Source organism: Myotis daubentonii, chromosome 16 (assembly GCF_963259705.1).
Source record: "Myotis daubentonii chromosome 16, mMyoDau2.1, whole genome shotgun sequence".
NCBI classification, from domain to species: domain Eukaryota; kingdom Metazoa; phylum Chordata; class Mammalia; order Chiroptera; family Vespertilionidae; genus Myotis; species Myotis daubentonii.
Window position 1 is genome coordinate 17,678,177 of NC_081855.1, and position 14,080 is coordinate 17,692,256.

Consider the following 14,080-nt stretch of genomic DNA (forward strand, 5'->3'; position numbering starts at 1 on the left):
TTCCGGGAATTCGGAGGCAGGCGTGACAGGGTGAGGACAGAGGGGAACCCTGAAGCTGCACCCAGGCCCTCCAGGCTCCCCTCCCAGACCACGCAAGCGAGGTGACCAGCCTGTGGAGGTGAGGGGGACAGACCTGGAGACTCCCCTCCCCGGGGAGGAAAGCAGAGGCAACCCATCCCCCTGCTTCCACCCCCACACAGCCCCCGGTTCCAAATCCACTTCCACCTCTGTTTAAGTCCAAAGTCCCTGGCACTGGAGATGCCAGGTTCGGCACACTAGGGACACAGACAAGCAGCCACGCGTAAGCACAGGGCTCAGGGCCCTTGTATGGACCCTCTCCCACTGTCCGGGGCTGTCTGCGCACCCCCGTTCTCCAGGCTTCAGCTTCCTTCTTAGCCTGGGATCTGCACCGCACTGAGGGATCCAGGAGTCACCCTCGAGACCACCAGCAAGTAAAAGGGGAAGAGAGGCAGGAGGACTGACTGGGGCGGGCTGGGGGAGGGGGGAGGGGACCAGCTGTCAGGGGCGAGGGGCTGGGTGGGAACACTCAGGGGAGACAGGCCTGGGATGGAATGAGGGAAAGAAGGAAGGTCTGCACGTCGCCACTGGCCACTTAGAAAGGGAAAGACGCCAACCCCCAACTCGGTTCAGTCCCAATCTCAACCCTCACTTCAGCCTTGACTTAGTCCGGGGTCCAGCCAGCCCCACCATGACCAAGGAGTATCAGGATCTTCAGCACCTGGACAACGAGGAGAATGACCATCAGATCAGACGAGGTGAGGGACGCCGCTGTTTTGGAAGGGCGAGCTTTAGGCTCCGGCTTCTTTCTATGCCCCTGCCTCTGCCTCTGGTCCTCCCCTGTCGCGAGAACATAGCTGCCCTCTAAGGGGAGGTGGGGGTGTGGGGCTGGAGCTCTGTCTTGGGGAGGGTACCCTTGACCCTTGCCATGCCACCCACTTCTCAGGGCCTTGGGGAGGGGGTGGGCCCATGAGTGTGGCGGTAATGAAGGAAGTCAGGCGCCTCCTCCTTTCCTCTTTCAACACCAGTGAGCTGTGTGTGTGTGTGTGTGTGTATGTGTGTGTGTGTGTGTGTGTGATCAGTTTGGTCAGGGGATAAGAGTTCTGTGAAGAGGCTGAGGGGTCTCTGATCTGAGGGAGGATGAGGCCCTCCTACATAAAAAACAGACCCCGCGCCCTGGTCAGTGTGGCTGTCGGAGCACCACGGTCACAGGTTCGAGTCCCCTCAGGACACATAGCTAGGTTGCAGGTTGGATCCCCAGTCGGGGTACATATAGGAGGCAACTGATTGATGTTTCTCTGTCACATTGATTTCCCCCCTCTCTATCTAAAAATCATCATCAACAACAATAAAAAGACCCCCATTTTTCCTCCCGTGAGCAGGAACGCCGTTGGGGCTGAGCGAGGGTCCAGCTCCTGGGGGGTGGGAGTGGGCAGTGCCTTTGATGGGAAAGGGGATAAGGGGGCGAGAATGGAGGGGAAGGCCTCCCACACTCTGGCTCACTGGAGCAGGGCTGCCTGGTGGAGCAACTTGAGGGACCTGAAGTCTGGCTACCCCACCTTCTCCTCCTGCCCCAGCCTGCCCCCAGCCAGAGCGGTGGGACTCCTGGAGGGAGGAAGAAACCTCTGCCCCTGGCCCCACCTTCAGGGAGGAGCCCTGGTTCCCCAGCTGGTCTCCAGCTCACAAACTCCATCCTCACGGCTCCGAAGCGGCTCACCAGCTGCACTGACACGGTCAGGCCACTAGGTGTCAGCCAAAGCCCAGGGCCAGGGCAGGGCTCGCGCAGGTCCAAGCTTTGCTTCCATCTGCAGCCCTCTTCCCTGCCCACCTCCAGAGGCCTCTGGCCTCTCAGTCACCCACTGCCCATATTTCTTCTTTTTTTATAAAAAAAATCCTCACCTGAGAACATGCTTTTATTTACTTATTAAAATATATTTTTATTGATTTCAGATAGGAAGGGAGAGGGAGAGAGAGATAGAAACATCAATGATGAGAGAAGCATTGATCGGCTGCCTCCTGCACACCCCCACTGGGGATGGAGGTCACAACCTGGGCATGTGCCTTAACTGGGTATTGAACTGTGACCTCCTGGTTCATAGGTCAATTGATGCTCAACCACTGAGCCATGCAGCTGGTACTTTTGTTGATTTTAGAGAGAGAGGAAGGGAGAGGGAGAGAGAGAAACATAAATGCATGTGCCCGAACCAGCAACCTGGGTATGTGCCCTGACTGAGAATTGAACCCTGACCTTGTAGTGTACGGGAGGATGCTCCAACCAACGGAGCCACTCTGGCTAGGACACGCTCATGCTTCTTAATCTATGCGATTCCTCCGAGCCTACGAGAGGAGCCTTAGCCGGCTCTCCTCCCGGGACCCCAGCGCTGCCCGGACTCTGCCGCCACCCTGAGACCCTCTCCTCTTGCAGGGCCGCCTCCTCCCCGACCACTCTTCCAACGGCTCTGCTCCGGCCCCCGCCTCCTCCTGCTCTCCCTGGGCCTCAGCCTCCTGCTGCTGGTGGTTGTCTGTGTGATCGGATCCCAGAGTGGGTGCCCCAGGGGTGGGCGGGGAAGGGAGCAATGTTGGGGGAGGTGATGGGAGCAGTCGTGGCGGGAGTGCTGGTAGCCACGATGGTGGGCACAGCGCTCTCTTTTTGTCTAACTCACACCTTCTCCTGCCCAGACTCCACGCTGAAGGAGGAGCTGCGGGCCCTGAGAGAGACCTTCAGCAACTTCACCGTGAGCACAGAGGCCGAGGTCAAGGACCTGCGCATCCAGGGTGAGGGGCTGGGGCTGAGGCTGTGGGGGCTGTGGGACGCTAGGGGTGTTGGGACATTGAGCAAGTTTCTCCCCCAGGAGGAGGTGTGGGCAGGAAGATGAAGTCCTTGGAGTCCCAACTGGAGAAACAGCAGCAGGAGCTGAGTCAAGGTGGGAGGGGAGCCCGTGTGCCGGGGCCATGTGTGGAACACAGGGCGTCTCTCAGGCCGGACCAAGGGGTCTTTCTTTCTTCTTCTTTTTCTTTTTAAATTAAATGTATTTTTATCGCCCTGACCAGTTTGGCTCAGTGGATAGAGCGTCGGCCTGCGGACTCAAGGGTCCCGGGTTCGATTCCGGTCAAGGGTATGGAGGTGGCTGATCGATGTTTTTCTCTCATCGATGTTTCTAACTCTCTATCCCTCTCCCTTCCTCTCTGTAAAAAATTAATAAAATATATTTAAAAGAATGTATTTTTATTGATTTCAGAGAGGAAGGGAGAGGGAGAGAGGTAGAAACATCAATGATGAGAATCATTGATTGGCTGCCTCCTGCACACCTCCTACTGGCTGGGGAATCAAACTGTGACCTCTTGGTTCATAGGTCAACACTCAACCACTGAGCCACACCGGCTGGGCCAAACCAAGGAGTCTTGACAACAAATTCCCCTCCCCTCCCCTCCGCCCTGCAAGTCTCAAACGTTTCATTGACAGAAACTTTCTCTCTCCATCAAACCAAGGGGTCCCGTGGCAGGGGCACCTGGGACTGACCTTCCGTCCTGCACACGGAATTTACACTGACCTCTTTCCCTCCTCACTCTCCCCCTCCCCCCGCCCTCTGTCCCCCCAGATCACTCCAGCTTGCTGCTCCACGTGAAGACCTTTGTGTCTGACATACGAAGCCTGAGCTGCCAGCTGGCCATCCTCCAGGGCAATGGTGAGGAGTCAGGGATGCCCAGCCCCGCTTTCATGCCTACTTCCCCTCCTGGCAGCAGCTCAGCCTCTCACCCTCCCTCTGCACCCCCTCCCCCCACCCCAGGCTCTGAGAAGAACTGCTGCCCTATTAACTGGGTGGAGCATGAAGGCAGCTGCTATTGGTTCTCTCGGACTGCGAAGCCCTGGCCGGAGGCTGAGAAGTACTGCCAGCTGGAGAACGGGCACCTGGTGGTGGTCGGCTCCTGGGAGGAGCAGGTGAGGGCTCCGGAGGGCTCCTCGGGGAGTCAGTCTGTTCTACGGAGAGGTCACCATCCTCCTCTCTCCCCAGAGATTTGTCCAGCACCACATGGGCCCTGTGAACACCTGGATGGGCCTCACTGACCAAGATGGGCCCTGGAGATGGATAGACGGGTCGGACTACGAGAAGGGCTTCCAGTGAGTGTGTGTGTGCTGTGCGCTCTGCACTGGCCTCCGCTATAACCCCTCCCCTGCTGTCCCAGCCTGGCGGGTCCAAGGGCAAGAGGGGCTCCTCGGCTTGGCTGAGGGTCTGGCCTCCTGGGGCCCAATCTGTCTGGTCTTCTTAGGAACTGGAGGCCAGATCAGCCAGACGACTGGACCGGGCACGGGCTTGGGGGAGGCGAGGACTGTGCCCACCTCACAGATGATGGCCGCTGGAATGATGACGTCTGCCGGAGGCCCTACCGCTGGGTCTGCGAGGCAGAGCTGGGCAGGCCCACCCAGGAGCCTCCGCTCCCCTAATTTATTTCCTCGATGCCTTCACCTGCTGAAGGCTCCTCACTTTGGGATCCTCCTAGCTGGGGCTTCCTGCACATTCTTGGGGCTTTTCATCTGGGCTGTAGGGGAGGGGAGAGGATGGTGGCCGAGGAATGCAGAGGATGTTCGGAAGGGCGGGGAGATTGAGGGCTATGCCACTTTCTACGGTTTGCAGGTTATTGTCAACTTTTTTTTTTTTTTTTTTGAGTAAAAAGAGAAATGTACGAAACAGTCTGAGTTGACTAATTATGAGGGATTAACAGTGGGGAATGGGCTCGGCCGGTGTGGCTCAGTGGTTGAGTGTCGACCTATGAACCAGCAGGAGGCAGCCAATCAATGATTCTCTCTCATCATTGATGTTCCTACCTCTCTATTCCTCACCCTTCCTCTCTCTCTAAAGAAAATCAATAAACAAAGAAAAGAAAAAAAGAAAAGCATGGGGAATGGCCGTTGGCACGGGGAAGCCTAGGGCAGGTAATGGGTTAGCGTGGGAACAGTATGGCTTTGGGCCGGAGGGAGGGATTCGCTGTTTACAGGCGTGTGATTTAGGGCAAGTTACTCTGCTCTCCGAGTCTCAGCTGGAACACGGTGTTGTGCTGGGACCATCCTTCCAGCAACACCCCCCGCCCCCCACACCACCCCCTCCTACCCCGCAGTGTTAGGTAGGAGAGAGCCCAGGATCGGATACATGCAGATGTGTGATGAGATAATGGACTTCCCCTGGAATTTCTCACAGATCAACGTGCCAGACACAGATACCGGCTTCTTCTCCCTGAATCCACATACCCCCACACAGACACTGACTCCTTCCTGAATACCTTGCTGACCCCCTGAAACTGAAACTTCCTCAGCTGAATACCTCAGCTCATGTCCCCGCCCCTCACCCAACCGCAGTATAAAAAAGCACCCCCCTCCCTGTTGGTTGGGGTACGTGGGTCTCCCGGGGACACAGAAATAAACCTTTTCCTTTTCTTTCTTTTTCTGATTCACTGGACTGTCTTTATTTCCTATGCCGCCTCCTGAGCCACCTAACCTAACACCCAGCAGGGCCGCCCTTGTGTCAGGCACTCCCGAGCCTCCAGCTGATGCATCTGTTCGAGCATCACAGTGGAGAGAAGCAGCGGCCACAGGCGGCAAGTGCAGGGACCCAAAGCGGAGCCCCAACCAAGAGCACCACGCTCAGGAGGAGAGCCAGCGCCACGGAAGGGCAGACCCCAGAGAAGTGGAATCCACAACCCAGGACAGGGGTCAACAGGACAAACAGACCAAGGCTCTACAGACTCGTCCGGGTTTGTCAGCAAACATGCACCATTAGCCACAAACAAGCCCCCAGCTAATTCTAAAAAGGACCCCAATAAAACAGTTAGACCTGAAAACAAGTAGAACCAAAAAGGACTATCACATCTGCCTTTCTCACCAACTTTCTAGATAAACTTTAAGAGAAAATCAAAGTAGATGCAAGTGAATTAGAAATGGACAAGGAGAGCACTGCACACTGGGGTGTGGGTGGTCTAACGCAGCGCCCAGGAGGAGCTGGGCAGAGCCTTCAACACATTTATTAAAAAAAATTAAGAAAGGGTGAGTTGAAATAAGCTGTTTTAACTCGAGAAACTTAAAAAAAAAATAACAAAATAAACCCCCAAAATAGAAGAAAGGGACTTTTTTTAAAAAGCAAAACCTAATAAAGTAGGATATAAAAATGTAGATATGACCTACAAAATTAAAATCTGATTCTTGGAGAATAACATGAAGAGGCCCTAGCCAGTTTGGCTCAGTGGATAGAGCGCTGGCCCTGGATGAAGGGTCCTGGGTTTGATTCCGGTCCAGTGTACCTACTTGGTTGCAGGCTGCATCCCTGGACCTGGTCAGGGTGTGTGTGGGAGGCAACCAATTGATATGTCTCTCTCACCTGGATGTTTCTCTGTGTCTGTCTCTCCCCCTCTCTCTTAAAAAATCCATGGAGCCCTAACTGGTTTGGCTCAGTGGATAGAGCGTTGGCCTGCAGACTGAAGGGTCCCAGGTTCGAGTCCCGTCAAGGGCATGTACCTTGGTTGCGGGCACATCCCCAGTAGGGGGTGTTCAGGGAGCAGCTGATCCATGTTTCTTTCTCATCGATGTTTCTAACTCTCTATCCCTCTCCCTTCCTCTCTGTAAAAAGTCAATAAAATATATTAAAAAAAAAAAAAAAAAAGAGCGCTAACGATACTGAAGCCTACCAGCGCCGGTGAACTACCGCCTGCATTGTGCTCCTGTGGTTGAGCGAACCCTTATGAAAGGCGTCCCATTCCAACCAATAGGACTGGAGCTTTCCTCACCCAATCAGCTGTGCACTTCTGACCAATCAGAGCGGCTCTATTCTGACCAATCAGGATAGAGCGTTGGACGATTCAACCGCACAGAATCAAGGAATACCAATCAGGGACTAGGGGCGGGGACTTCTAGCTGAGCCAGTCCGCTCTGGCGCGGAGAACGCATTTTCAACGGAAAAGTGGGGAGTCCGTTACCCCAGCGGGAGCGGTTGGCTCAGACCCTGGCGAGGTCTCTCCGGGGGGAAGCGGGCAGACCGGCGCGGAGCGGGGCAGGTCGGAGCGGACGGCCTCGCTGGGAGGGTCCTGACTGCAGTTTCTTCTCCCACGTGCCCTGAAGGGACTCAGACGTCCGCCTCCAGAGCAGGTAGCGAGTTCGCATCCACCGGGGAGTTACCGTAGCTCAGCAGCCAGTCGCCAGACGCAGTTGTATTTACCCGTATTATTTTTCCTTATCCATGTTTTTAGCCCCATCATCCCATCCCTTAACTTCTATTCTTCTCCCCCTTTTGCTCCATCCTCTTTAAAGCAACCTGGCCCCCTCCTCACCTTATCGGCGATGATACAACAAAGTGGTTAAGAGTAGAGAGTCTAGAGCCAGAGTGACTGGGTTTGCACTTATGTCATTTATTAGCCTTGGATTCATTCTGGAAAACGAAGATTATATAGTTACCACCACATAGGATTGTCGTGAGATTTAGACGAGTTAATATATGTAAAGCACTTATATCACTGCCTAACATATATATGTGTCAGCTATTATTATTATTGGATCCCTCAGTTATGTCCAGAACTCATCTCTGCCCCCTGGCTTTCTATTTATATATATCACTCATTTTTGTGCCCAATCCAGGCCTAAGTGCTGTGGAAGCTACAGAAATAAGACATTGTCTAAAGAACATAACAATGATAGGTGGGAAGAAAGGGAATACGGATAAAAAGGGAGGTGATATATAATTAAGTACTAAAAGAGATAGTATAATTCACCAGAGCCTGTAGTCACGGGGGTGTGGGAGTCAGGGGAAGCTGCATGAATAAGCTAGAACTTTAGCTGGAACTTAAAGGGAGTCTATGATTTGTTAAATAGAGAAAAACTAGTGAGTGCAGTGTAAGCAAAAGCATGGCTGCAGGAATGATCAGGACGTAATAGACCCATCTGGCTGTAAAGAACTGGTTTAGGAAGTAGTGAAAAATGTATATGTATAAAAGCCTAATATGCTAAGTGTCTGACTGGTCCACCGTTCGACCAGTCGCTATGACACGCACTGAGCACCAGGGTGCAGATGCTTCAACCGGTAGGTTAGCTTGCTGCTGGGGTCTGGCCTATCAGGACTGGGTGAGACAGGCTGGACTCGCCCTGGAGCCCTCCCGCGGTCCCTCCGCAGCTCCAATGGTGCACGGGTGGGGTCCCTCTGCCTGGCCTGTGCCCTCTCGCAATCCAGGACCCCTCGGGGGATGTCGGAGAGCCAGTTTTGGCCCGATCCCTGCATGCCAGGCCAGGGACCCCACCAGTGCATGAATCCGTGCACTGGGCCTCTAGTATGATTATGAAAACCTGCTGAGGGTGTGAAACGTACACTGAAATAGGGAGAGCCGCTGAAAGTTTCCAAATGAGACAGATGATTGAAATATGATTATTTTAGATTCCATATGCAGAGTGGTCTAGAGTGGAAAGCTTGATTCAGGGAGACCAAATAGAATGCTCTAGCAAAGTCTAGGAGTAAAGTGAGAAGGCGCTGGACCAGAGCGGTTATGACAGGAGTAGAAAGAAAATCCTGGGGACACTATAAAGGCAGAACTGACAAGACTTAGTAACTGACTGGAGCTGGGGGGGGGGGGGGATATGTAGAGGAAAGAGAAGAATAAGACCCTGGTAAAATTTCTGCCCTGGATGATGAGAATGATGGTGGTATAACAGGTGGACGTACAGCATTTGGGAAGGAAGGCTTCTGGTTGAGTGGAAACGGTGCAGACAGGTATCTGACTTTTTCTGACCTTCCTGAAAAATCCTACATAATGAAAGGCTAATATGCAAATCAACCAAACTGCAGAAGGACCTATCGCTATGATGCACACTGACCACCAGGGGGCAGACGCTCAACGCAGGAGCTGCCCCCTGGAGGTCAGTGCACTCCCACAGAGGGAATGCCCTGAGCCAGGCTCACAGCTGGTGAGTGCAGCAGCAGTGGTGGGAGCCTCTCCGGCCTCCACGGCAGCACTAAGCCGTCAGTCACACATCCCCCAAGGGCCCCTGGACTGTGAGAGGGCACGGGCCAGGCTGAGGGATCCCCCAACCCCCGCCCCAGTGGGCCTCTAGTGTGTATATAAACGGAATAGGTAAGTTGTTGCTGAGAGAAGAGGACAAATCTAAAGGCAAAGATTCAGTCATCTACAGAGTTAGTGGTTGAAACAACCTCAGGAATTTAACAGCTTTTATTATTTTATTATTAAATTATTTTATTTTATTGGATTATTTCCCTTCTTTGTTTTTCAGAGAGTGAGTGGAAGGAAGGGAAGGAGGTTAAATTGGCCCTAGTTACTACATCTTGGCCAAAAGCCAGTAGTATTCCTTTCCCTTTATAATAGTATTTAAATCTTGATCCAGAATCCAATCAAAGATCAGGCATCACATGTTGTGTCTTTGTTTCCTATAGTCCAAAACATTTTCCTACGCTTTTTAAAAAAAGTCTTTTCTGACACTGGCATTAAAAAAAATATATATTTTATTGATTTTTTACATAGAGGAAGGGGGAGGGAGAGAGAGTTAGAAACATCAATCAGCTGCCTCCTGCACACCCCCTACTGGGGATGTGTCCGCAACCAAGGTACATGCCCTTGACCAGAATCGAAACTGGGACCCTTCAGTCCAAAGGCCAACGCTCTATCCACTGAGCCAAACCAGTCAAGGCTGACACTGGCATTTTTGATGTGCTTAAGATAGTTGTCTTGTATGTTGTCTCTCAGTCTGGATCTGTCTGTTTGCTTGTGATTAGATTCAAGGTAAACTATTTTGGGGAGAATACAGTAAAACCTCACTATAACAGACTAATCGCGGTGAGAGGTGCTCATTAAAGCTGAAAAATCCATTACATAATAAAGTAGGTTTTCTGAATGCATATGTTAAAAAATGGACAAATTAGTTAACCTGTTTTTACTTCTGTAGACAGGTTTGTGTAATTAAAATTAAGTATGTATGAAAAGTTTAATTTCACAGAAAAGTTTTCTCTATGTATTATTATAATTTTAAACTTACCCTGAATGGGTATACTGCAGTCACCAGTCATTGCGAGTAAACAGGTGCACACGCTGGGACCAGGCTTAGCGCAGGTGGGAACATTGGCGCCATGTGTTAAAATTGCTGCTGAGCCCTAGCCAGTTAGCTCAGTGGATAGAGCGTTGGCCTGCGGACCGAAGGGCCCCTGGTTTGATTCCAGTCAAGAGCATGTACCTCGGTTGCAGGCTCCTCCCCTGCCCAGGACCTGCTCGGGGTTCGTGCAGCAGACAACCAATAGATGTGTTTCTCTCACATGGATGTTTCTCTGTCTTTCCCTCTCTCTTCCACTCTCTCTAAAAATCAATGGAAAAATATCCTCGGGTGAGGATTAAAACAAACAAACAAACAAACAAACAAACGAAAACTGCTGCAGAAAATCCTCACGAGACAACAGAACCAATTACCACGCACAATTTAGCGTAATCATGTGCTAATCATTCACTGACCAATGTTTGCAAGCGGTGATTCTTGCATTTAAATATATAGACTATAGTTGCAGATATGTGGTATTTATGTATGTTGGTGAAATTACTCCATTGTTTTTTCCAACATATGGCCCATTTGCTAAAATTTGTTAAAAATAACAGTGAAATAATTACAAAAATAACCTGTTAATTTAATAATAAGCACATCTTGGTTAAAAGCATTTTACAATGAACAGGGTGTTAATTTTCACATAGGACGTATGGACCAGAAATTTTGTCCGAAAAATCGAGGGTTTACTACATAGGTGATGTGTTCTTCCTACCTCATCACTGCAGGTGGCCCATAGTGGGCTACATTTGATCCCTTGGTGCAGATCTCTCCGTTGTAAAGATTTTTCCCCCCTTGGTAATTAATAAATCTGTGGGATGATACTTTGGGATCAGGGAAGATTCTACTCTCAGCTTTTTACCAGCTGTGCATCAATGATAATCTGCGTATGAATCGATTATTGGTGGTTACAAAATGACACTTTTTTTCTAATTCTATTATTCCTTCTACATTTATTAGCTGGCAGCATTATTCTATAATAGCTTCCCCTCTTTTCTTTTTGAGTATCATTATGAACTCATGAGCTCTTCTTTAAATTAATTATGTTGTAACTTATCAGTTTTCTTTTGAATGTTCAAATTGCCCAGATTTGACCAATGTAATCTGTTATTTATCTACACAATGCTTTTTTTTCTTTATTGATTAAGGTATATGTGTGTTCTTATCCCCCCATTGCTCCCCCCACACCCCCCAACTCATACCCTCACCCCCCTGGTGTCTGTGTCCATTGGTTAGGCTTATATGCATGCATACAAGTCCTTTGGTTGATCTCTCCCACCACACAATGTTTCTATGCCCAGAGTAATTCCTTATATATTTCCCACTCACAATTAGGAATTGAGAAAGGGACTCCATAAGTTGGCGACTTATTCGGAGTCTTCTGAGAAGTCTTCCTCTTCCTGTGGACTCTCAAGGGTTGGGAGAAGGGGATACATCGGAATTAAACTGTGCATTAGTGTCACCCAATTCTAGTCCTTATCACCTCTATTCTAGGCCTCCCATACCCTCTGCCATACTTACCCTTCTGTTGGGCATGTCTGTCCTCCTCTCTGTTTATTTACAGTGTTAAAGAGTAGCAAATGGCCTGCCTCTTCTACCTACTCAGGTAACTCCTTTGCCACTGATTGAATTCTCTGTGTTTCCATTTATAGGATTTTACCTAGCTTTGTTCTGCTGCCTCTGCCAATTTAAAAATAATATTGAGACCGTGGGCAAGACAATCAAACTGCATTTGACACTGAATGTCTGCCAAACACACACTGTGGTGAGTCGGAATTGCCTGATAATAAAATTAAATTTTTTTATTTTATTTGTTTTAATTTATTTTTAATCAATGGTAACATTTTAAACAAATAATGTAACTGCATTATTATTATGATTATTACTATTACTACTATTACTAGAGGCCCGATGCATGAAGATTCATGCAAGAATAGGCCTTCCTTCCCCTGGCAGCTGGCACTGGCTTCCCTCTGTCACCTGGGACCTGGGCCTTTGCTCCAGCTGGAGCCACCTTCTGCCTTTGCTCTGGCCCTGCCACCCTCCTGGAGCTCCCCCCACTCCCCATGCCCCCATAGCAGGCGTCCCGTCCACCCCGGCCGCCACCATCTTTGTCACATCAATTTGCATATGTCCTCCTTATTGCCTGTGGGCACTGCCATCTTTGTCACAGAGTGATGGTTAATTTGCATATTTTGTCTTTATTAGATAGGATCATTATTATTTTTGTTAATCCTCACATGAGGATTTTTTTTCTATTGACTTTTAGAGAGAGTGGAAGGGAGGGAGGGGGGAGAGAGGAAAAGAGAGAAACATCTATGTGAGAGAGACACATTGATTGGTTGCCTTCCACATGCACCCCAGCTGGAGCCGGGGATTGAGCCTGCAGTTGAGGTACATGCCCTTGACCGGAATCGAACCCAAGACCCTTCAGTCTGCGGGCTGACACTCTACCACGGAACAAAACTGGCTAGGAAGATACATGTTTATTTTGTTTGTTTTTGCAATTTTATAAAAAGAGGACAAATGATACTGTCTTATGAAAGTTTTATTTGGAACCTGAGAGTTTCTAGTTCCATCACCAGAGGCTGCTACCCAGCCCTTCTCATGGATGGGAGGGCTCTTGTGTGCTTAGACTTCCAACTCCAAACATGCTCTGAAGCTCCAGGCTATCCACCCACCAAACACTCGGTTGCTTTTAAGTATTTTTCTACATATTAGGTTATTGGCACCTACTTGGTAACGTCCAAAATGTGCTTTCCTGCCTGTACAGCTTGAATACGGTCTCTGTCAGTGATCTGGGCACATCACAAACGATGACGCTGCTACTTAGATAAAGACAGCACTGCTTATTTTTCAAAACAGTGTTTTGGCCAATTATATTACTCCCTTCTAGCCCAAGGGTGGGCAGGACATGCATTTCAGTCTCCTCCCACAGCTGAGTAAAAACCCGATCAGAAAGTGCTAAGTGCTATCCCCTGTTGCCCAGGTCTCTGGCTCCCAGTTTTGGGCGCTTCACAAGCTCATGTTCCTCCTTTTTCAGGGCCCTTACCCTCCCCTGACCCTCACCACCCAGCTGCGCACTGGTGCACTTGACCTTCACCCAGTCAGGAGCTTTGTATGGTTCCTCAAGTAAAGCTGAAAAGAAAAGAAATGACGTGAAATGAAAGCCAAGTAGGCATCTGACAAGAGTTGCTTTTTCCCTAATGTATTTTAGGGCCCCAAGTATTATTCCATAGATTTATTGAACATTCCTATTGGCACACAACCCGGCAAATCTCAGTCTACATCCCAGATGCCTGCCTAAATGTAAGCAAAGAGCAAGGGTGGGCATGGTGGTTTTTTCTGTGGATAGCCTTCTGTTATGTGGGCTGGGATATGTGGAATCAGGAACCAAGCTAAAGAATCGGTGGGTAGATGGAGAAGGGCGTGTCTAGATGAGTACCTGTTAGCAGTGGGTGTTAGTCATGGTCACCTGTGATGGTGCAGGAGCACGGGCACCCTGCGGAGATGGAGAGAGGAAGCCTCAGGCTCCCTCTGCGTCGGAGGCGGGACAGGAAGGGGTAGGTGAGTGTGAGGAGTCACAGTAGATCTGCAGCGGGTCTCACTGAGTGGGGTCTTCTAGCCTTGGCTTTTTATTTTATTATTATTATTATTTTTAGCTAGCCTTGGCTTTTCTTCAGAACCGGGCATTTGGCCCTTGGGGACCAAGGGACTAATCCTCACTATGGTTACTGTAGTTCACACTATGGAACGTTCTGAGTAAATAACCACTTTTTCCAAAGAAGCCTTTTGTTGTGTTGCCAGTGATAGGTTTAAGTTGGGGCTCATTTTTCTTCTCTCTAACTGGCAGTCAAATGCTTGCTGATTCCCAATGTATTCGACTGGGGTGTATGGCTGTGGATGGACAAAAATCTGTCCCATGAGAAAACATATTTGCCAATGTCATATCTGATAAGGGCCTAATCTCCAAAATTTATAGGGAACTCA

The 14,080-nt window shown here is 49.9% G+C and overlaps 1 protein-coding gene across 1 annotated transcript; it reads left to right on the top strand.

Annotated features, from left to right (window-relative positions):
• Positions 1-4,705, top strand: LOC132218103 (asialoglycoprotein receptor 1-like). The gene is made up of 9 exons (XM_059668857.1): positions 1-118; positions 676-776; positions 2,444-2,560; positions 2,698-2,793; positions 2,871-2,942; positions 3,618-3,704; positions 3,807-3,958; positions 4,032-4,138; positions 4,288-4,705. The coding sequence occupies exons 2-9, from the start codon at positions 710-712 to the stop codon at positions 4,460-4,462; spliced, it is 873 nt and encodes a 290-aa protein (XP_059524840.1). The 5' UTR covers positions 1-118; positions 676-709; the 3' UTR covers positions 4,463-4,705.
• The last annotated feature ends 9,375 nt before the right edge of the window (positions 4,706-14,080 follow it).